Raw genomic sequence first — 23,207 nt, forward strand, 5'->3', positions numbered from 1 at the left:
CCTATGACTCAGGTCCTTACCTTCTGTTTCTAGACATTTTTGACAGCAAACTTGAGAGGAATATTCCTCTGCAGTACTGGAAGTGCAGCAGACACCTGTGCCCTGCTCACTGAGGAGCAAACCAGTCCTGCATCACCAGGGCACGGAGAGCCACTGCAGGAGTTGGATCTCACACCAGTCATGGTGACACAAAACTTCTCACCTCTCTCATAACACACAGCTCTTTCTTTTCAAACTATTTTGCTAGATAAAACCATTATGCTCTCCACAAATCTTGAGATACCAAACATGGGACTAAGGCAAAGTTATTGCACCTTTGTCTTGGTTCTTGCAGTCACTCGGATTTCAGTGTATTTTTTGTTTTGTTTTGTTTGGGGTTTTTCTTTGCCAGATCAGGTTTTAGCCCTATTGTAGGGCTGATCTGATCTACCACAGAGACACAGGATCAGTGACACAAACTGAAGAACGGAGGGGTATGTGCAGAGCCCCACCCCTTGCAGAAAACCCCTGCATTTGGGTTGTGCCAGGCAAACTGTGCAGTCACGCATTCAGTTTGTAATCCAGGGATCAGGGAGGTCAAGGGGAATCTTTTCATTCACTTCAGCAGGCTTTGGAACAGAGCCTGGTACCCACACTATGCTGTCAAAGGGACTAGTTATCAGATGGTTTATTAGTCTATTTTTTCCAAGAAGACTGAAATAACAAATTCAGCCTAAAACCCTGGAACAAAAAAGGAAGCTGTAGGTTAGTAATTTATGCCTCACCAAGAGAAAATACATTCTTTTAAATTCAGTGTACAGTAAACATGCTTTGGACAAGCAGGTAAATTAAGACAGTGCAAGACTGAAGATGAATTCACAGTGTGTCTGTGCACAATAAATCCTCTAATCAAGTTCACTAATGGAAGCAGTTACTAGATAATTTGCTGTTTAAATTTGTTCAACTCACTTCTCTACCAGCAGTCACCTCCTCCTTCCTCAGCGCTCATTACTCATTTCAGCTAAATGCATTGAAATTCCCATTAAAAAGGAGGAGTTTTTACCACAAACTATGCAAAGTGTTTTCCATGGGTTGTAGAAGGAGCCAGACCTTGACTTCAGGCAGCTGTGCAAAATGCAAAGCATGCAAGAGCCTCAGTTAGACAGCACAGGATGTCATGACCGTGGCAGAGTTGGCACTTGGACAGGGCTCTTGCTGGAACAGCACTTCATTGTCAGAAAGGGGCATCTCCACAGGATTACAGAATATCCTGAACTGGAAAGGACCCAAGAACTATCAAATCCAACTCTCCTGTTGCATACCAGGGTTCCCTTTTGCAGAACTCCCTCCTCATGTATCCAGCTCCAACAAAGCACAAGCTCTCCTTTGCTATGACAGGCAGCATTCTGTTTTCCACATGACTGCTCAGGTATGTGCTTTCACAATGACATCACAGTTGGCTGAGGAGATGGTGGAACAATACTTACGTTCATCACTGCCTAAATTCAGGGCAGGTGAGCTGCACCCACTCAGATTTATGGTTTGGATGTCAGCTAGTGGATACCCAGTAATGGCTCAGGTAGAAAGTGCCATGCAAAGTGTGGCATGATCTTCATTACTAAGGTGGAATGCTTCCATGATATGCTAAACAGCATTCCAAGATGATCTTATTTTGTAGATGTTAAATTTGTTGAGATTTGCATTTAAATCACTTTTTTTTTTTTTTTAAGTAAGTGTTAAAGTTACATGGAAAGTAGTTTCAGGCCCTTCTAACTCCAAAGACAATCACTCATTTCAGAGCAGGGACATGACTTCTATAAAAAAAAAACAGCCTTTAGAAAAACTTCAGGAAAAAGTCCTTTTCATTTGACTTGCAACCTACAGAGGTACTTCATTAAATTAACTTCTGTAAGGACTTCTCATGGAAGTGTTCTTTACCTCCTCTTGCTAAAACAAAAGAAATCCTTGTCTTGCTAAGCAGATGAGTGACTTCTTTTGTTTTTTACCTTTTCCTTGGGATTTTACCACACTCCAAATCACTGTTAAGGTTACTGCAGTGTTTCACTGATTACAAGCGAAGAGGAACAAAGCAATTCTGAAATCTGTTTGACTCCTTTCCTATTGCCTCTGATTAAATGTCTTTCCTCTTTTGTTTCCAAGTCACAGCTGTGTCTGTCCTTAATCCAGACTCCACTCTTCGTTTCAAGTGCCTTCCTCTGCCTCCCCCACCTCTTTATTCTGTTCTCATTCCCTCTAGTTGTTTGTTTGTTTTCCCTTTTGTTTTTATTTTAAAGGACTTTAGGTATAAGCACAGTACCACTGAATCAGTGATGAGAAATCTAGCACAGAATGTGTGCACTGGTTTAGTCAGACTGTCCTTTTTGGTAAACCACAAAATCACATTCCACCCCAAAGCACTGAACAGCATGTTACTTACTTGTTCCATTGAACTTATTTCCTGGTATCTGACTCACCTCAACAGACTTGCTTCTCAGATTTCCTTTTCTGTTTTGCTGTCAGGAGTCATGAGTACTGGGTGGTCAGTGTTCCAGTTACCACAGTCAGTGATTACACAATTAGCAATTAAGACACAGGCAGATTCCACTTAAGCTTGTCAAACACATGAAAACTAGTACAGGCATCAGTTAATGGAAAATGCTGAAACTTTTTCTAATCTTACAGATTATTTCTATTGATTCTGTTAACAGACAATTCTAGAAAATGAAGGCTTAATCTAGATGTGTATACTGTACATGACACTTTAGCTTTCTGAGCAGTGATCAAGACTTGCAGATTCAGATGCCTCTTTATTCCCTTCTCCATAATCAAAATATAAGAGCTTTCTTCCAATAAAAACAAGTATTTTGAATTTTCTGTACATTAAAAGTCTTTATCAGTCCCTGTTAACTTGTCTCCATCTAGTATTCACACACCTATGGAAGGAATATTGAAGATGCTTTGAATGCACCAGCAGTCAGGCCACTGCACTGATGTACTGCTGACCATGTCCCTTCCAGTAAAAGGGTTAACTTCTCACATAGAGGATTGTCTGTAACATACAGACATGAACCTGAGGGGGATTTTATAAATACAGAAGGATTCAGGACTGACTACTAATCCTATTGATTTCACTCACATTATGAACCAGTCACTATCAAAATAATTCATGTTCACAGTACAAACATTCAAGTTCACACCAAACCTACAGACTTTGGCCCTCAGCTCATCTTTAGAAGTTTTTACAATTGTAGTGGGTATTAAGTTTGTATTCCAATTAAACCAAGTTAAATACAAGACCTGAGGAAGGGTATTCCAGAAACACCAAGATGGTGACTATCTGCCACACACTTTTTATCCAAGCATCTGCTGCATGTTTGCCATCCTACTCAGACTGAGTAATTCCAGCAAAGCCAATTCCAATGGCAACATTAAGGGTCACTGACTACTGTAACTGCAACACTCCTTGGGACAGATTTTATTTGCCAGGAAATGCAAAACTCGGGTTAGGTAACAGTGATGTCTAACTGCAGAACAGCTTTTCAGACACCTTTGTTTACAAAAGGGACCCATCATAGTACCAAAACAATAAATAATCCACCCAAAAAAAAAGAACCACGGAGGAGTGGGTGTAAACTCCTTGACTTATAAAACTGTATCATATCAAGCTACTATATTCAACCATCAGTATAAGAGAAAAGACATAAATGAAAATACTGTTTTGTAAATTGAAATAATTTAATAGAAGAATCTAATCAGATCAAATCTGTAGGATTCTGCTGATTTGTTGAATACATTCAACAAATATATATAACTCTGTTCAGTGATAACTTGTAAGAAAAATATTCGTAATTTTAATACATTTCTACTGTAATGAAACTTTGCAGCTATTGCAATGTCACTCATTACAGAACAGATATCACCAATACATTATTTTATATAGAATTTCACTTCAGAAAAAATGACAAATTACTGGGTCTTGTTATAGTGAGATTTGAACAATCCCCTTTGAGCAGGACTGGCAAAGGTGTGAGTTAGCAGTTCCCTTCTCAACACAAATGAAAAAATAGGGATATTTCCACAATAAGTTTCTCAGTTTCATCAGGACAGCTTCAGACCTTGCACATTTTGTTTCAGATTGAGCAACTCTTTCTCTTGTCTCGTTTTCTCCTGTTTAAAGGCCAGCTTGTTGGCTTTCTTCTCCATTCGGCGTTCCTGTACATAGGAATGATGAGAAATTTACAAAATAGGAACTAACATGCAAAATCAAACTATTCCCATTGACTCTCCTAGATCATGAAAATAAGAGCAATCTGGACAAAAGTATTATTTATGGCACTAATTATTGGTAGCCAAATTAATACATGTACAACCAGGATAAACATCTTTAGTTAGCTGAAGCTTCTAATATGCTTCTAATGGCAATTTCTGTTCCTACATAAGACAGCTAGGATTTCACTGTGACCAATGAGGATTTTCCACATTTTTTTCAGATATGATGTTTCAGATCACACAAAGTGAAAAGTAACTATTTTCTTTGCTACTCTAGATTGCAAGGAAATCTGATGTTCCTCCAGCAGTTGTATCTGCAGTAGTGGCCACAGACCTAAAGTTTTGATACTGGAAATCAGAAAGACAAAAGTGTGATGTTAAAAAAAAAATCTACTGGAAAGAAAATTAAGAAGTAATAACTAGTACTTTGAGACCATCAAGATTCTCCCATTACCTTCAGACATGACAAGTGAGTTTTAAACAAAGTTTTTAAGACAGAATTCAGGTAACACAGAATGCTCTGCATAGTTTTATTTGCAGTCAGGTGTACCTTTCTCTCCTCCTTGATTGCCTGTTTCCTGGCTTTGCGATCCTCTCTGCTCTCAGCTTTGGAACGGGGCTGTGTTGATGCTTTTGGCAGGTCACTGCCATTTATCATTTGCATGCGCTCCACCTGCCTAGCAGTGAGACCTTTCTGAGACAGGACGTGTAGGGGAATTCCAGTCTTCTGAGAAATCTTGATTGGTTTGGGCTGAAATAGAGAGTGCATAGGAATTAGTGGCCCCTAGCTTTCTCTTCAGGAAGTGCACATGGCACTGCCTTATCAGTGTAAAAACTTCAAATCCAGATTTAACAGTAATAAATGTTAAGCATCCTCATACTATTTAACTCCCCCACAAAAACACACATTAATCCCAAAGTAAGAAATAAAAACATCTGTGACAAAATCTGGCCTTCCAGAATAAGAAAAACATTTTCCCCTTCTATTTAAATATTACTGAAAAAATAAAGAACTCAAGCAGTCACTTAATATTCCTTTTTAAGTTTGCAAAAAAAAGATTTAATTTCAAATTTGGGGATACCAAGCTATGCTCTAATGATGGGGAACATATGGAAGACCAAAGAACTAGAATAAACTGTTCCAGACCATAGAAAAATAAACCTGAGCAAGTATGTGGCTGTGAGACACAGATTACACAAATCTCACAGATAACAAAGGAAATTCCTCACTGTTTCTGCCTAGCTATTACAGAAACTTTTAAGTGACTCAGTTTTCCTTAGAATAAGAAAAAATATATCCAAATTCCTCTTTAGTGAAGAAATAATGCCAGAGCCCTCCCCAACCCTCATTTCTGCTCCCTGTCTTTTAAAACACATACCCATTGAAAAAACAAACACATTTATCTCAAGTTTTCCCAGTGTTATTAATCAGAGTAAGTTTAACAATTTTACCTTTGATGGCTCCTTAATAAGTGTTGGGTGATTATATAAGTTTGAATAGGTACCTAAGTCGCAAAGAAAAAAGAAAGTAGTTAAGAAAGGCTTGCAAATAGCAATTATGAATTCTACTGCTACTTAGGTTTTGGGAATTTCTCCTGTTGTGCTCAGAGAATAAATCATTTTACCTGAAGCACTGCCAGGGAAGTTCTGAAATCACCTATCATTTACCTTGAAATCCTAAGAAAAAATAAGCAAACTCTAAAATACTTACTCAAAATGGATTCACAATCCCACTTTTCTTTTGGCTCCTCTATAACTACAGTTACTATTTCTTCCTTTTCCTCCTCACTTTCTTCATTGACAAGAGAGTCCAAATCTTCATCAGGTTCAAGAGCATCCAGTTTCACACAACTTTTTCAAAGTTCAGAAAACAAAAAAATATGTTTTATCTCTTATTGAAAATGTATAATTATTTAAGCCCAGACTCCCTTAAGTCAAGCCCCAGACCCAATAAAGCTACTTCCAATGAAATTTGCAGCAAAAATGAAGTTTCCATAAGTAAGTCTCCTCAAAATAAACTAAAAACATTAGGACAAAGACACAGTCAACAAAAGAAGTATTTCTGCTTTTCAAGAGGATGATTGCCTCTAAGATACTGCTTACATTAAGTTCAACACAACTATATAAAAGGAGCATAACCTACTCAAACCAACAAAATTCCTCCACTTAATTTTATCATGCAAATGGATGCATGATAAAATGCATGCAAAAGCAGCTGCTTTTATTGTGGGATGCAATCTTTTGAGTACATGAACTTGAAACAACACACCCAAAACCTCCATGTAAACAGAGGATTACAGAACTACTTATGTGAAGCAGTACTTCTGAGAATACATACTTCTTTGCTTTCTCTCTGTAGTAATCATCCAGGACTTCCTGCAGCCGAGTATTGTCTGTGTTAATGTAGCCTTCTAACTCCACGTTATCTAATGCTCCAATCTCATCTTCATCAAATTGTTCATAAAACTAAAATAAAGAAGTGGGTATCTGTAATTAGACCACATTTGTCATGCAACTTCTTGACAGCTTAAAGAAGAACCTCACATTTCTTTTTATTTGCCTCTTTTTCCTCTCCCCTTGCATTTGCTGAACAACTGCCAAACACATCTGTCCTTCTTACTGTCCGTGCTCTTTCCACACAGAACTCTACAAAGTTATCTTATAATAATATAAAAACCAGCTTCTAGAAAACGTTTTTTATTCTGATGCATTATTTCAATCTATGCCTTAAGAAGCCTGTTACTGCTCAGGACAAAAGTTACACCCTATTTCCATGCTTGGTTTGTGAATGAGCCTCTCAGACAAAAGTGTAACACTAATTATGAATGCTCATACAGTCATTGGAGTAATTTTGTTTACTTCCCATCAGTGCTAGGCCTTGCAATAGCAATTAACACTACAGCCTAGGTGACACAAGCCTCTAAATGTACCCAGGATTAAATGCAGAATACATGCAGAGAGCAGTAGCTTGATGCCCTGACTGCTAAAATCACTAAAATCTGCACAGGTACACAGGACACTGTGTGATGAAAAAAATCAACAGACAAAGAAGCATTTATCACTCTTCACAGTTACACTCTTGAGCAGCCTCACCTTCTCAAATCTGTCATCCAACAGGGTTAACTGCTCATTCCGTCGTATCACGGAAGATGTCATAGAATATTCTGTGAAACGACTCCTGGTTTCTTCTTGCATAAAAAGGAATTCTTTAGCCTGTCCATTAACCTCACCATCTGACAAAGCACCTTCTGAATCATAGTCTTTATCAGTACTGCAGCTATCTTTCTCATCACTATCATCTTCCATATCTTCCCATTCATCTTCATCCTCAGCATCTGGTCCCCTGAACAGAAGCACAAAATAGTTTTAGAATAACACATGGACCTTTACATAGCTCTGGCCCATGCTGGGTTATCTGAAACAAATTGGCAAAAACAGATTTAAATCTTGAGTGAGACACTTGTCTGAGAGCTGAAAGCATTGCTAGCTGGACCATGCATCTGTGCACTGAGACTGAAGTTATTTTTATATTCAGCTGTACATGTCAAAGCAGAAAAATATCAGCTGCATTTTTGACTATTAAAACAAGCAAAAATTCTTACTGTTCATGAAATTATGAGAATGATACCACACCTAAGCAGATAAAATTCAGTGGGGTATCATATAAAGCATTTGTAAAGGGTTCAGAAACACCCATTAGCCTTCATCAACACTATTACTGATGTATTTTACATGTAATAGATGACAATGATTTAAACAGTTCAAGAACACTATTATTCCAAATACTGCATATAATCCATAAGCTCAAAGTAACAAATGAATCCCACTTCTTGGATAATGTAATAAATTTCATTTTGCAAGCTGCCATCCAAGCAACACAAGGTAATACTTTTTTCAACACACCAAAGTATTGAAGTTGAAATCTGAAACCACTGTGGCTTCCTACACCACCACATCCAGTAGTAAATAGCATCTCTCCTATTTACATAACAAATATTTCAACAAAGCTCTATCTACCGCTTCTGTGGTTTATTTGCTTGCAGAACAAAATCATCTTCCAGGATATTTTCTGGATTGTCAAAGTCAAAATCATCATCAAGAGCTGCAACAATATCGGGGTCAAAATCTAGCCGTGGTCCTAGAAAGTTGAAAAAATGAAATGTAAATATTTACATTTCTCTGACATTACAAAGCTACTTTCCTGGATAAAAACCAACCCAGCTGGACTGTTAATTTGCAGTAAGGAAAGCTTAAACTAAAGAAACACAAAACTCCTCAAGAATATTTGTAGATCTGATAGAAGCCAGGGCATGCCACCAATCTCTTGTCAATTTTTATCACTCAGAAAAAAAAACATTTCCTAGAGGTCTTCCATAAATGCATTTTAATACAGAATAATGTAAAAGAAAAAAATATCCAGATCAAAACACCACATGATCAGCTACCAGCACTAGCTCCAACCCTAAAATTCCCTATATTACAAAAGGTTAAAAAGTGTTTCTCTGCTGCAATTAACAGAATTGTCTTCAGCATCCTTCTGTCAGGACAGAGAGAACTGCTACAATTGCTTACTGTTAAGAAATATGGAGATAGCTGTGGAGTCAATGTCCAGTGCAAATGTGGACACATAACAAAAACCTACCTCACAGCATGTAACACTGAAATAACACTAATGAAGGGGTGTAAACACTACTCAGCATTTGAAGAGAAACTGAGTGAGAATCCAGTTCCAGACTCGGATTCAAAAATACAGAATAATAAATTAATAGTATTATCTACAGTTTCCCCCTGTTATTAGTTTGTATTTGCTATGCCATAGTAAGAGATCATGGATTCACCCTCTCCAAGCAAAGCTAAAGAACTCTCATTAGTCAATCACAGAATTAAGTCTCAAATTGAAACATGGGTCTCTGAAAGATCATTCCTCATGTCTGCTGCTGAGCCTGTTCTAAGCCAAAATAAAAATGACATCACAATAGAAGCCCTAATTACCATCTATTTCCTAGATGGCAACTCACATCACAAAAAGGTGAAAAATACCTGAAACAGGAGCAGCTTTATTTAGCAAGCCCACATCCTCTTCAAACTCTGTGGCAAATACTGAGGAAGGCAACTTAATGGATGGAGCCTTAGAAAAAGAAACAGAAAAACAGGATCATAATGTATTTGTTCTCAGCTTCTTATTTGAGCTCACATTAACAAAAATCATGCAGACACTCCTGTGACCAAAAGAAACTCTGTTAGTGCCACTTAAATGTTACAAGTGCTGCATTATCTACACCAAATTTCCAGAGCTATACGATAGCTGCATAAACTGCTAGCAGCATCAATTCTCATATTGTCAGTATTCTCCAGGTACAGGAACAGTATTTTTTGCATCTCTAAAGCTTTTTAGAGAATAGTTGTACAGCAGTCACATGGAAATTGTAAAATGTTTTTGGCTTGTTTTGGAGAGCACTAGCACAGATTTGAATTCACCTCTTTATTGAAAGTCTTGTTAAAAGCTTCACAACATGCACATCTATCCTAACTTTAAACCTTATGTAGTCTCACCAAGCTGTACCTGAAAGGTACCTCTGACTAAGACTATTGGTTTTGACTAAAATGACAATATTTGATTAAATCAAACACCCTCAGCTATAAGTGACTGGCAATGGCATGCTTCACTGCTTTAAAGCATTTACTGTTTTTCCACTCCAATGTGATCCAGCATTGTGAACTTCTGCAAGTTATGCCAGCAATTGAAAAGTTTGCTTTTATTCTGTCTGGCTTCTATTACATTTCCCTTTAAAAACATGGTGTGCTGATAATACAACCTGGCATATTCATAACTGCCAGAGCATTCAGAAGTTCTAAAAAACCTTAAAAACAAATGCCCATCCCAGAAAAACACAACTGGTTCAAACAAACCCCTTTGCAAGCCATCTCTGTAGAAAAAACGTTTTTTGTGGGTACCTGAAGTGTTTTAACACTGTCCTAGCAAAACAATGTTCATCAGTAAATGCCAGCTTGTCAGCTTCTGAGTTTGTTTGTAGGAAAGTCAAGTTGGTTATGGATCAAAAGGATCCTTACACATAAATATAAATATATATACACACACACAATGAAAGTGTCTAGAAAATGTTAATGCTCCAAAGAACAGTGTTACCATCAGCAAAAACACTACTTACTGAAATTCTCTGAATTTCATCCTCTATGTGCCCCTCACTTGTGATGACAATTCTGCTTTGCTGTCCCTGCACAGATGGGACAAGCTCAGAGGGACCAGAGGCTTCTTTGAGGTGCTGCAAATAGTCATAGTCATCATCAAAGAAGACACCATACTTGCGCTGCTCTTCTCTTCTCCGCTCCTCATGCCCCTAGGAAGAGGGAGGAGAAGAAAATAATCAAAAAGAATACACTTAGTTACTTAAGTCCATGTAAAACTTACTAGCAAAAACAAAAGCAACACATCTACTGAGTGTCTGACTGTGTAGTCCTCTCTCCACTCCTTACCCTAATCCACAGCCAATTAGAATGTTGTAATCAGCTGGTTCCATGTCTGGGTGCTGTCTGAGCAAGACCTTTCCAACAATGCCTGTTTTATCACAGTGAGTCAGGCAAGTTTCCTTGTTGCTTCTTTAATACATTTACACCTCAAATGCCAGTTAAGTCATTCTTCAACGATCAGGTAATAACTCATAACTATGAAATTCCCTACAACATCCCTTTTTCAATAAGCTGAACTAAATACTACCTTCTCTCAGGCTGTTTTTGAACTGTATAATTGCATACCAACTTTTTTTCTCCAAGGTGTTTCTTATCTGAATGAACCTCAGTATTAAAAGCGAGTATTTACTTTCTGTGTGGGCAGCAGAACTCTCTGGGGTGCAGTATCATCAGCAGCAAGAGGATCCCTCTGGCTTCGGTGCACCAAGTGAAATGTTACTGCTTTCTTCTTCTCTATGAAGGGCTTTTTCTTCTTGTGAGGCTGAAAAAAGGAAATTTGGTTAACTGTTAACAAAAAATTAAATATTAAATGCACCTTAAGAGAATTTGTAGTGGGCTGTATTCGTTTTAAGGCAATGCCTTACTAACAAATGCTTGAAGACCGGCGGGAGCTTAACTTACCTCCCCACACGCACAACAAATATTTCGTATGTTCTAACAGCAAACACAGCTTATTCAGCTGCAAAATGGCAATGCATGGAACAGTACTTATCTGATAACAGCACACACAGTTTAACATACAGCCCTAGAAGAGAATTCTGCAACGCACTTCATCCAAGAAACACGGGAAACTGATAAGGAGATTCATCTAGACACACCTTGCTTCGTGCTTTGGATAGCTGCGCCTAGAGCAGCAGTCCCACTCCAGCCATGAGGGCCATCGGCAGCACCCCTAGCCAGGCACAGCTCCAATATCGGCACACACCGGCGGGCTGGATCAACAAACCCACCCAGTATTCCAAGCGGCTGAACGCCTTTCCTGCGAGTTACCACACCTGACCTGGAAAACACTTCCAGCAAGGCTTCCGGCTTTACTCACCTAACAAACCGCGCTACAGCCGATATAGGATACCCGGGGGCGGCCCTATCGCTCTAACCTTGTTCCCCAGGCAATTGCGCGTACAGAGCACGGCACACTCACCATGGCGCTGTCCCCCGGCCGCTCCCGCTGCACCGAACCCCGCTCGCTCCCACGCGGGCCAGGCGTCAGCGCTCCCGGGCTGTGCCCTCCATCTTGGGAAACACCAGTGACCAACGGGGGGAACCAGATAAGCCGCCAGTCCGGCCAGGTTTGTAAGATTTTGTTTCCCAGTTAAAAAAAAAAAACAACAAAACAACGAGACTTCTCTCAGACGTAAATAGTATTTTGATAAAAGAGAGGCTCAGTGGATGTTCGTCGGAGACACATTTTCCCAGTTCTCCCCTCAAAATTGTGGGAATGGTTCGGGCCGCCAGCGCTCCCAATGGCAGAGCGCGGCGCAGGCGGCCGTGGGGCAGCGCGCGTGCGCAGCAGCCGGGGCGGGCTGAGGGGACGGGCCGGTTGTGGTGACGGGCGGGCTGTGGGGGCTCAGTCTGAAGGACCGGTGGTAAATGACGCGTGTTGGTATTAACAGTGTTTTGCCATGTTTGAGTTATTATTTCGGACGAGAAATGGCTGGGGGAACTGGGCCTGTTCAGAGAAGAGACGACCAAAGTGGGGGACGTCATCAATGTCCATAAGTATCTGAAGGGAGGGTGTCAAAATTTTGGAGCCAGGCTCTGCTTGATAGTGCCCAGCAACAGGACAAGAGGAGACAGACAGAAACTGATGCACGGGAAGTTTTACCTGAGCATAAGGACGAATCTCTTTACTGTGCGGGTGATCACGCAGTGGAATAGATTGTCCAGAGAGGCTGTGGAGTCTCCCTCACTGGAAATACCCAAGAGCCGCCCGGACGCAGTGGAGTGCCATGTGCCTTGGGGTAGTAGCACTGCGTGGGCAGGGAGGTTGGAGCAGATGTTCCACTGTGGTCCTTTCCAACCTGAACCATTCTGCAGTATGACACTGTAGCTGTATAAATGTTACCTACACCATGTAGCGGGGCTGGGCAGAAACGTGGGCACTCACGTACAGGCTCCTTGCTGAGAAAAAGAAAAGTATGCTGGGTATTTTAAAACCTGCTTTGTTACTTTTCAGAGGAAAGTATAAAACAGAGAGGAGCAGTTTTTCCCCATGTGTTTACAGGCGACTAAAACAGTAACAAGCTAAGAAGAGGTTTTCACTGAAAATTCAGAAAAGTTGTCCACACTATGTGTATATGGATGCAGCTAAATATATATGCATTCATTTACCTAAAGTATTAGCTTTACTCATATTTGGGTGGATTTCACTGGTTTTCAGTAGGTGTCACTAGAGCTCCGAAAGAACCCAGATTTTCACTCTTCTGGCTGTTTTCTGGAGTCCTGAATCTTTACCCACTTTCATCACACCACTCTTGCAGAAGTGCACAATCTGATTTGATCCAGTCCATCAGCTGAAATAACTCCCGTACTCGGAGGATTCAGTTTATCTCTGCCTATATCTGTGCAAAGGCTGGACTTTCCTCTGCCTTGCAGCAGGTCTGTAGTGCCAACCCAGCGACAGCTGGAATAGCAGAGCTGGATTTTCGCAGAGTAATTAAAAACAGAGTCACTCAGCTGTTGAAAACACAGTACTTAGCATTTGTTTGTGGGGTAATGATGTAGATTAGATTACTCCTTATTGCTTCCAAGTTCCTGGCATACCTCTCTGGCATCCACAGAAGTGCATGTACATAGACTTGGTGACAGGATTACACTTCACAATCCCCTGAACCTGGCACCTCCATATCTGGTGCTGGCAGTACTGTCATTCCACACACCCCAAATCTGGTATAGGAGCATTGTGTCAGTTTGGATTTGGGAAACATTAACTTTTACTCTCAGCTGTTTCCTACGTGTAAGTTTGCCTGTTAAGTCTCTGTTTTCTGTTTTTCTTTAATTTACATCCTTCCCCTGAATTTCCTGGTTAGATTCCAGGTATTTAGGGGGAAGGATATGTATTATTTGTTCACACAGAGATTAAGACAGGTTCCTCCCCATATCCCAGAAGATTGCTAATGTATACTAACAGCAATATATCTCTATACTTCAGTAATACATCTGGGGATGAGTTTGAATCATGGATTAGCAACAATAGGCACCACATTGCCTCTTTTGTTGATACCTGAGGGTGAGTCATCTCCTGATTTATATCAAAGTTCAATATTTAGTATTACATGTATATAACTGTGTATGAGAGGGTGTCTCGGAGACTCTGCTGAAGCTTCTATTTCAGCCAAGCCTTACAAGGCCATCCATCCCACTGCACTCTCTCACTCTCAGATTCTTTGCAGAGACTGCTAACAGAGCTCAGCAAAGAGCATCTACAGAGACTGAGGGGGTAAGTGCTCTGGTCACTAACTACTCCTTTTATGCTTGCAGAAGAAAAATGGTCAGTATTGAAACAGTGTCACTGTCAAGGCAGCCACTTAAAAGATAATATGCTGGAAGCACCTCCTTAACATAATCATCAACTTGCCTTCTGTGTGAGGAAATTTATGTTCATTTTTGTTCTCTTAGTTCTTGCAAAGAAGAAATTATTTCAAAGTAATTAAAACCAAAAGTTATTGTCAGTCACTTTGCAAGTTAAAAGATAGGCAGATGCACTGCTGTCTAGGCTAAACCCTCAGCTGTGCAGATCAGTTTTGTTCCTCTGCAGCAGGTGTATTTCCACTGTAAATTTGCTGTCAGTGAAACTGCCAAGAAACACTTCTTGCTGATAAAAAAGGGGAAACTGGGAGCACAGGGAGCTGGGAGCTCCAAACCATTGAGCTACAACCCTAACTTTGTATTTTTAAACCAAGTATCACGTCTTTCAACACACCTCTCCACGAATACACCACACACAGGGAATTTACCACATGTGTTTGAAGGACTGCCAGAAAACAAAGGAAGGTTTCAGGAAAATTCTTTCATTTCACTTCCACAAGGAGGAAATTTAATTTGGCTTCTGGAGGCTCTCTGAATTTAACTCTACTATGTGTGCCCATGTACATGCTAGAGATTCAAGAAGAAAATATTTTCAGTAAAGATTTTCTGAACAATTTTCTAGAGGCAATTTTTAAAATTTTCTATTTCTGTATATTCATTCATATATATCTATAGTTCAAAGAGCTAAACAATTGTCTAAAGTGCTTGGAACTGTGCACAGCAGAGTATCCTACAGTACTGTACAACTAGGCAGCACACTCTCAGTTTCCTTGTTTAATACAAACACCATAAAACAAGCATAACATATGTACTGTATATACCCCCCAATACATTCTTTATGTTTTTCAGGTGATGATACTGGACTATATTTGTGTGTGTGTGTATATATATATATATATGTATATATATTACATTACAGATAAAACCTCAAGAAGTAGCTATCATTAATTTGTAACAGTTACTGGCATTCACAGGTATCACAGACCTGTATAAAATGCAGTATCAGATCTGCCACTTCTTCAGAGTTACCATATTCAATCACACTGAACCAAGTAGCATTAATTTTAAAATTGTAACAAAAAATCCGCTCTGCGTAAGCTGAAAAGTTGTCGGTGTTGATTCTCCACAGCCTTCCATCTTTTGAAAGTAATGAAACATGTGGAAGTACATTTTAGATGGACAGCAATTCTAAGCTGATAATGTTTCAGATACATTTTTTGTAGTTACCAGTAACTATTTAGTTACCAGTAACTATTGAGCAATGGGGAACCAAGGTTTGAAAATTTTTTTGCCTTACTTGACTTGAAAATGGGAACATTTAATCAAAAATCAAAGGAAGTTACAGAATAATTTTTCACTATTTTTCACCGAAGTAATAGAAAAAATAAAGTCTAAGAACTGGCCCAGTGTGTATGAATGGGTGACACTCTGTATGCAAAATTTTATTTGCAATGAATTGACGTGACAATTCCTATGCAGGTGATTGTGGCTGCCTTAGAGTCTCTTCAGCAAGTAAGAATCTTGTGGCTGTACTGGACCCTTGGAAGACCATCCTGGAGCTCAGCAGCCTGCACTGCTGTGGATGTGTGATCAAGCTGTCCTTACTGGGGTCATGTCCATGAGGGTTTGCTTGGAAGAGGCAGCAGTGCAGTGATTCCTACTGCTGAGCCTGTCCTGGTGTACTGCAGCTCTGCCAGAGAAACACAGCTTTGTGATCTCCCAGCCTTTAAGGTGCAGCTGGGGCCAAAGCAGAGCACACAGACCTTGCCATGATTTACTGTTTGAGCTATTGTGCCACAGAAAACACTGGGAAGGGACACAAACCTACCAGCTTTGTCAGCTCCTGTGTGCACAACAGTGTCTGTGCTCTGCAATCTTCTTGTGCCTCTCCCAGATTTGCAGTTCGGTTGTTAATGGAATTCTTGTTTTTGTGTTTTTTTTTGTTTTGTTTTTTTTTTTTTTTAAGGAAAGCCCCTCTTCCCCCCAAAACTTAAGAGCTGTCTAAACACTTGCAGGCAATTAAGCATGTGCCATCTTCACACCCTTCCCCCGCTGCCCATGCAGTCGAATGCCGGTTCAAACAAGCCATTGATATTTTTGTTTCAAATCACACCAGCTAAAATAATAATTATCTGAAACACAGTATTCCTTTAATTCCAAAATTTGTACAAGTTTACAAATCAGTATGCTACCACACAAAGTAGTGAGTGTATGGAAGATATGTTTAGCAATGTTTTAACATTTTGCTATATCATAACAATGTTCAAATATTGTTAAATTTGACATAGTATTGCAAGATTTTTTTAATATAAAGAATTTATGCTTGAACAAGAAGATACAGATAATACCATTGCTTTCTTTGTTTCTATCCAGTGCAATATGTAGCTTCTATAAAATATTGGTGAAATGCTGTATCTAGTTCATATGAGCTTTATTTCCATTAAAATCTTGAAATGGGAACACAAAGTAAAACAAGACCTTATTAGAGTTTATAAATATAAACCTGTTTGAACATTACAGCAAATATATGTTAATTTCACTTCATTTCTCCCTTTCTCTGTATAGATACAGTTCCATAAGTTTTGGTGGGGTTATTTTTCAGATTTCTGTTAAATAGAAGTTTTAAGCTATACTGTGGGCTGCTTTTTTTTTTTTTTTTTTTTTTTTTTTTTTTTTTTTTAATTTGACCTTCAAAATATTTTTGTATCATCCTTATAAAATCTTTCAGAATATATAGTTTTTCTTTTCATCATAATCTATGCCCCATCAGTGAATATTGCACTGATCTTGGTATAATAAGACTACAGCTAGCAACAATAGCGGAACTAAATGTGGAAGATCCTAAAGGCAGGAGGCAAGTTTATCCACACTTGCTTTTTCACCCTGAGTATATTTTCAGTTTAGTTTACAATGGTGCAGGTCTTAACTCCTGAAGATCATTAAAACCAGAGGACATGAAAGTGTTAAACACACGGTTCATGTGCACCTGTCAGTCTCATGCAAATGCAGGCATTCAGCTTGGTTTTGTCATTGAAGCATTAAACAGACATGAAGACATGGGCCAATATTCTGGTCTCTGTTTAGGATGCCAGCAGTGCTCACACAGGCCTGTGCTGCCAGGTACCCAGGTGACAGAGTGGCTCTCTCTACCCTGACTCCAAGCCCTGCCAGCTGCAGACAGTCAGGGAGTTTTGCTTGATTCCCAGGCTGCCAGACTGGACTAGATGTTTTTAGCCTGTTGCTGGCTGGATCTTTTTGCACTTTGTGATGATACAAAATCGGGGGTCAGACTGAGTTTATAGTCAGGTTAAGCAACTGTTAATTTGAAACAAACTCTCTCATATTATTAATTATAGGTCTGAGTTTGAAGCATCTCTGCAGGAAACCAAGCATTCACTTCACCTGGAAGGAGGGGTCTAATTTCTATAATATCAGGGATACTTAATCCCTTTGTTTCAAAGCTTTCATTTGGTTTTCTAGTTAAAACATGGGTGCTTATCTGATGTGGTTTTTCCATGTCAGCACTGAGGCTGTGGTGCTTCTCTAAGAGGTGCTCAGGTTGGCCAAAGCAGATGGTGGTGTGAAGTCCACCACAGTAAGGGTGGTGGAATACACAACTGTAGGTAAATGATAAACCCAACAAATAAATGCAGTCTGTAGAACTACAAATGGCCAAGAATATTTTCAGTGACTTTGAAGAGATCTATCTTCTGGTCCTAACATGTTTCAAATCACCAGTTGAAATGGTATTAGCTTAAATAATCATTAGCTTTTTTTTTTTTTTTTTTTATACTTGTTGAGTCAACATATATAGCACAATTAAAAAAAAATCCAGATAGACTGTATCTGAGTTACAAAGACTAATATGTGTTACCTGAAAGAGGAGAGAGATGAGACACTCTAGAACCATTTCAATTTTTTATGTGAAGAAGAAATAAGGATTTGATTAAGTACCCATTCTTTTGCACCCACAGCCACATACTATGATGTGTGATTATACTGATAAATATTATATGTGAGATAATTTCAGAAGCCACTTCAAGCTGCTCATTTTCTCTTTCTGTGGATGTAGACATACCTGACTCTGTGGGAACACAGGTATCCTGTGTGTAAGGTTTGTCATGTCTTGTGCATGACTTTTAAATGATTCATCCAACTTGATAAAAATTATCATACTGATCCCTCTTAGCCAACTGGGCTCTACTATACTTTGCATGAAAAGTGCTATTTTTTCTTTGCCTGTTTAACATCTTTTTATTTTTAACTCTAGGATTATTAACTCATTAATTTCTCAGGATTACCCTTGTAGAAGGCATGCAGCACCAAAGCAGGTATATGGTGTAGTATTTCCAATGGGTTGTTGATGCAACTGGAAAACATTTGAACTTATCAATACAGACAACTAGGAGAGGCAGCAGAAATTGCTTCAGGCTTCTTGAAGCAAACTTGCTTCACTGCACATGGTGACATACCAAATTCTCATTATTTTTTTTTGCATGGACAACGCTTTACAGCTATTGTTTTTCTGCCAAAAAATTCTGCCACAAAATTCTAAATTTCTAAATTCAATTTTTCAATTTTAAAATTTAATTTCAAAATTCTAAATTCTAAGTTCTAAATTTTGTATTTAGAATACAAAAATAGTACATACAATTCTGTGTCTCTGTGTAGCTAAAATACACTATGGATAGTTTGAAGTTCTAATTCTGCTACATCTTATAATAATGTTATGTAGTATACTACATAAGATTTTACATAAGTTCCCATAAAGGTAACTCTTTTTGTCCAGTTACATAAATGTGTTTAATTAGTTCACTGAACTGTAGGCCACACTATGCATCTGATTATTACCAAAATAGTAAGAAATTAAAAATTATTTCAGCATCTCTACCAAGGCTAGAGTCCTGCAACTAGAAATGGCTTGGAGGGAATACTTTAAAAAAACCCCTCCAACCCCAGAAGGAAGATAGGAAAAGCCTAAGTGATACCTCACCTATACATCCTTATTTTTTATGACATAACTTCAGCTTGAAGAAGTCTGAGCCAGAAGTTGTATCCTCATCTTTGTGTTATTACTCTTAAAACAATAAGGTTGGGACGTGACTTTCCATCCATGGTCTAGGCCTAGTATAGAGGAATGTCTTCTTTGAAAGTCAATTTTTTCACTTCATCCTAAGAGTTTAACAAGTTTTAGTTTGCTTGTGTAAGCATCACCTTGGCATGGTAGTGGAGCTACTGTCTTATATAAAATATTTATAGTCTGACCTTACCTTTGCCCGAGTTATTCTGCCTGTGTAACAGCTGTCTTTCTGCCTTCAGTATCTTGGCTGCTTTCAAATGTTTCAATGGGATTAATGCAACACTGAGATCTATTTCATTGCTCCTCTCATTTCCTTTGAAGTGAAATACTGTGCTTTATACTTCAAAGTCAATATAGTAGACCTTTATATGATTTTGGACACACATTCCTACATCACACATTGGCAACATCAGCAAAAAAAAAAAAAAGTTTAGGCAGAACTATTCTAGTGTAACTTTTGAGTTTACTCTTCAAATTTTAAAAATAAAAATTAGCATTCTACCAGAATTGCTGACAAACCTAATGCCCTGCTAATTCCTGTATGATTTAGTGCCAAAGAATACATTTTCACTGCTTCCTTGATGTCAGAGTGGTGTTTCTATATTTATAAAATGATGGACTTTCCAGAAGCTTATTGTCTGCAAATGGAATCCTAATGGCTCTTACTGATTCCATTAAAAAAGGAAGGTTCTGCTTCCTTTTCTTTCCTACAAGCATGTAGATGGATTTTTTTATTTGGTTATTGATATTTTGTAGCTTGTACATCATTAGATTTTTACCAAAGTGTAATGGATCCTAAAAGTCATTTAAATTTTACCTTTTTTAAAAAAGCTTTTCCAATGTCTTTAAAAATAATAGAGTGACAGAGAGTGGCAGCTGTTGGAAAGCACTCTTCTGTTACTAGAAGTGTTCTTCATTAAAATAATCCACCTCATTTATGCAAACCTGGTCTTGTTGTAAATAGCTCTAAAGAGGGATATCTAATTTTAGCCACCAAATTGCCTTCCTGCCTTCAGGCTGACATCTCTAACAACAACCTTCAATTTTATAAACTGAACACATTCCACAAGAATCTATCAGAGGATCTGAGGTAAAAATCACATCTACACAGATCTTTTATTGCCAGAAAAAGAAATACTTACACTTCATAATTAAAAACTGAACAGGACACATAAAAGACAAAAATAAATTGTAATATGTACACACATTAGAAAGGATAAATAGCAAATATATTGTAATACTGCATTAAATGTATGCATATGTGAATTCCAGGACCCCTCCCCACAGTTGTGTACACTAATTCAAAGGATAAATAAGTGCTAATATAGGACAGAGAATTTCTTAGTGTAAACAATGCCACAGGCTTTTTAATAGGCCTTTGGGCCAATTTAGAAAAACCATGTATTGCCTTTCACACTCCATACCACTTAATTTTAATAGTATTCTATTCACATGTACAATTTCAAGATAGTATAAAAAATTAGGAATCTAAGACGCATTCTTCACACTCAACAAAAACAGGCTGGAGACACTCCAAGGATTTTTCTTTCACTTTTAAAGGACCACTAGCTGAAGACACGCTGATTTGTTTGGGAGCTCTTCCTCAAAGCAGTGCAAGAGTCCTTAAATGTAAAAAGTTACATTAGTAGTCACTGCTCAGCCCTACTAATAAAGACTTCTGTGCCTAATTTCAATTCTGACTTTGGATTCACACTAGCATGATGTCAAAGTTGTCACTACTGCCTGCTGTGGATGACAAAGATAATGATCCCTCTGGTTTGAATGGCAAGTGACAGACAGCAAGGAGTGTTTCTAAACACAAAGCATTTCATTGCATTCATAGTGTCACATGATTTGTCCTTCAAATCCTGTTTATGTATCTCTGAGGATCCAGAGTATGTCAACATTAAAAAGCCAAAAAATATATTACTTGTTCTGTATGAATGTTCCATGTGTTTTCCTGAAGCATGTGCACTGGGATTTTAAAAAAGACAGTTGAGTTATACTAGGACTAATTTCTGGCAACTGTATTTACTGGCACCAAAGAAAATGACAGTTCTTCCTAAAGTACTGATGACACAAGGACTTATGGCTTGCTATCTTTTTAAGACAGGTTGCATCCACTGAAAAAAACCTACATGCACAGTTGCTTACAGTCTTTCTTTTAAAAAATAATTCTTCCCACTGGCCAAACGCATTGTTGAGCAGTCCCATCGATTCCACTTAGCTCTGTGGACTGACAGACAAAGTCTCTTTTCCCCCAGCTCTCAGTTCTTTTGTCACCCCAGCTCCCCCTTTGTTCCCCTCAGCCCCAGCCCCATGAAGGCGGATGAGATCCTGGCAGCAGGCTCTCCAGCGATTGTCCTCAGCACTTCCTGACTCGTGGAGCTCTCACAAAGAAGTCCACTGGCTTGTCCGTGTGGGCTGGCCACAGAACCGTGGTTTGTCTGGACATGGACAAACGCTTCCTCTGGGTTCTCCTCCTAGACTAATCATTTGTCCATTGACAAAGACAAGGGCCACTTTCTTCATTAGCCTCAGGGTAAGCTGTAGCACACACTCATAATCAAGTTCCAGTGCAATTTCAGGTCTTCAGGACGCAATGATTTTCCCAAAGAAAATTGTTACTTGAAATATGGGATGCAGTCAAACAGTTATGGACGATGAAACCTGAAAAGATAAATTAAAATCTTAGAATTATGTGTATTATATTTCAACTGACAATGACACTGATCCTCATCCCATTCTCACAGCTGTTTCCTTCTGTCGGCCAGTTATTCCTGATTTTCCTGATCTCTATTGGTTTAGAGTCAGACCTGTTATTTCCTGCTGTCCATCTCTCTCTGCTTAGTAAAGCAAACAGAGATTTGGTGTGGCTCAAGCACTGTCTGTCTGTGCCATTAGCCTGCCAGTGTGGTCCCTGGCAGTTTTCCTTGGGTCAGCCAATGCTTTCAGGTACTGCCTGGGCATGGCTGGGGTTAGCACAGGACAGCAGGCAGGCTGGGAAGGGGGAACATCACCCTGTTTTGAGGTGAGGGCAACAGGTTAACTGCATGGATTCAAGCTATGCCAAGCTTGCTGGCTTCGGGGCCAGAGAAGAGTGTCCAGTCTGTTTGCCAATACAGATTTAGCTACAACTGCATCCATTATTTGCAGATACTGTCAGTAAGTATTATCAGAAAAGCCTTGCTAAACCATAAAAATTAAAATTCTGGGGTTTTAATCCTTGTGCAAAATGAGGCTAACAAAAACTTTGTATTTTCTTTTAAGTAAGCAGCAAATTTTATAGCATTTAAGATGCTTTCTTCTTATTAACAGCAGCGAACTGAGGTACATGGAGACCCAAATATACCTCACTTTTTTAGGCTTTTAGGTAGGGCATGTACATCACTCCAGATTGCCTGTATGATGGCTAGAGAAGTGGGTTGCACCAAAAGGTGTCACCAACCCTTTCTATAATAAGTTGGGAACCTACAGCAATTGAAATTCTAAATCATGTTAAATGTAATGAATCCAAGCAAAAGGGTAAGGAGGGCACCAGTATCAGGTTCTTGGTGTATGGACATATATCTCTGTTTAAATGGCTTTAAAAATTTATCTGTCCATGAAGTAGTAAAAGATGCAGCAGCCTGAAAAAGGCATAGATAACGATACATCTACACAACAGATTTACCTGAGTTTTTGTTTGACACATTTTCTCTTAATAGTTCCATATATTATCCCTGTAAGTTGATTCAATCCAATACAGGGATGGATTTCTCAAATGAAGATGTGCACAAAGCCTGACATTCACAACTATGCAGCTGATCTGCTAAATGAGGGCACAGAGGATTGCTAAAAAGACACAGGGGTTTTGTATTTT

General features: G+C 38.9%; 2 protein-coding genes across 5 annotated transcripts in view; both read right to left on the bottom strand.

Moving 5' to 3' along the window:
- Positions 1–3,692: 3,692 nt before the first annotated feature.
- On the bottom strand, positions 3,693–12,000 carry LTV1 (LTV1 ribosome biogenesis factor). The gene is made up of 11 exons (XM_063151382.1): positions 11,879–12,000; positions 11,087–11,218; positions 10,419–10,607; positions 9,289–9,376; positions 8,266–8,386; positions 7,342–7,591; positions 6,587–6,714; positions 5,960–6,099; positions 5,701–5,753; positions 4,799–4,999; positions 3,693–4,191 (listed from the first exon to the last, which is right to left on the bottom strand). Exons 1-11 carry the CDS (start codon positions 11,879–11,881, stop codon positions 4,078–4,080), a joined length of 1,419 nt encoding a protein of 472 aa, XP_063007452.1. The 5' UTR covers positions 11,882–12,000; the 3' UTR covers positions 3,693–4,077.
- A 4,393-nt stretch (positions 12,001–16,393) lies between these two features.
- PHACTR2 (phosphatase and actin regulator 2) overlaps positions 16,394–23,207 on the bottom strand; it is a 135,104-nt gene continuing 128,290 nt past the window's right edge. For all 4 annotated transcript variants that reach the window (XM_063151388.1, XM_063151383.1, XM_063151387.1 and 1 more), the window contains one exon: positions 16,394–22,015. In XM_063151388.1, the coding sequence (XP_063007458.1) occupies positions 22,000–22,015 (16 nt within the window). In that variant the 3' untranslated portion in view covers positions 16,394–21,999. The remainder of the gene's footprint in view (positions 22,016–23,207) is intronic.

This window comes from Melospiza melodia, chromosome 3, assembly GCF_035770615.1.
Source record: "Melospiza melodia melodia isolate bMelMel2 chromosome 3, bMelMel2.pri, whole genome shotgun sequence".
Classification (NCBI taxonomy): Eukaryota; Metazoa; Chordata; class Aves; order Passeriformes; family Passerellidae; genus Melospiza; species Melospiza melodia.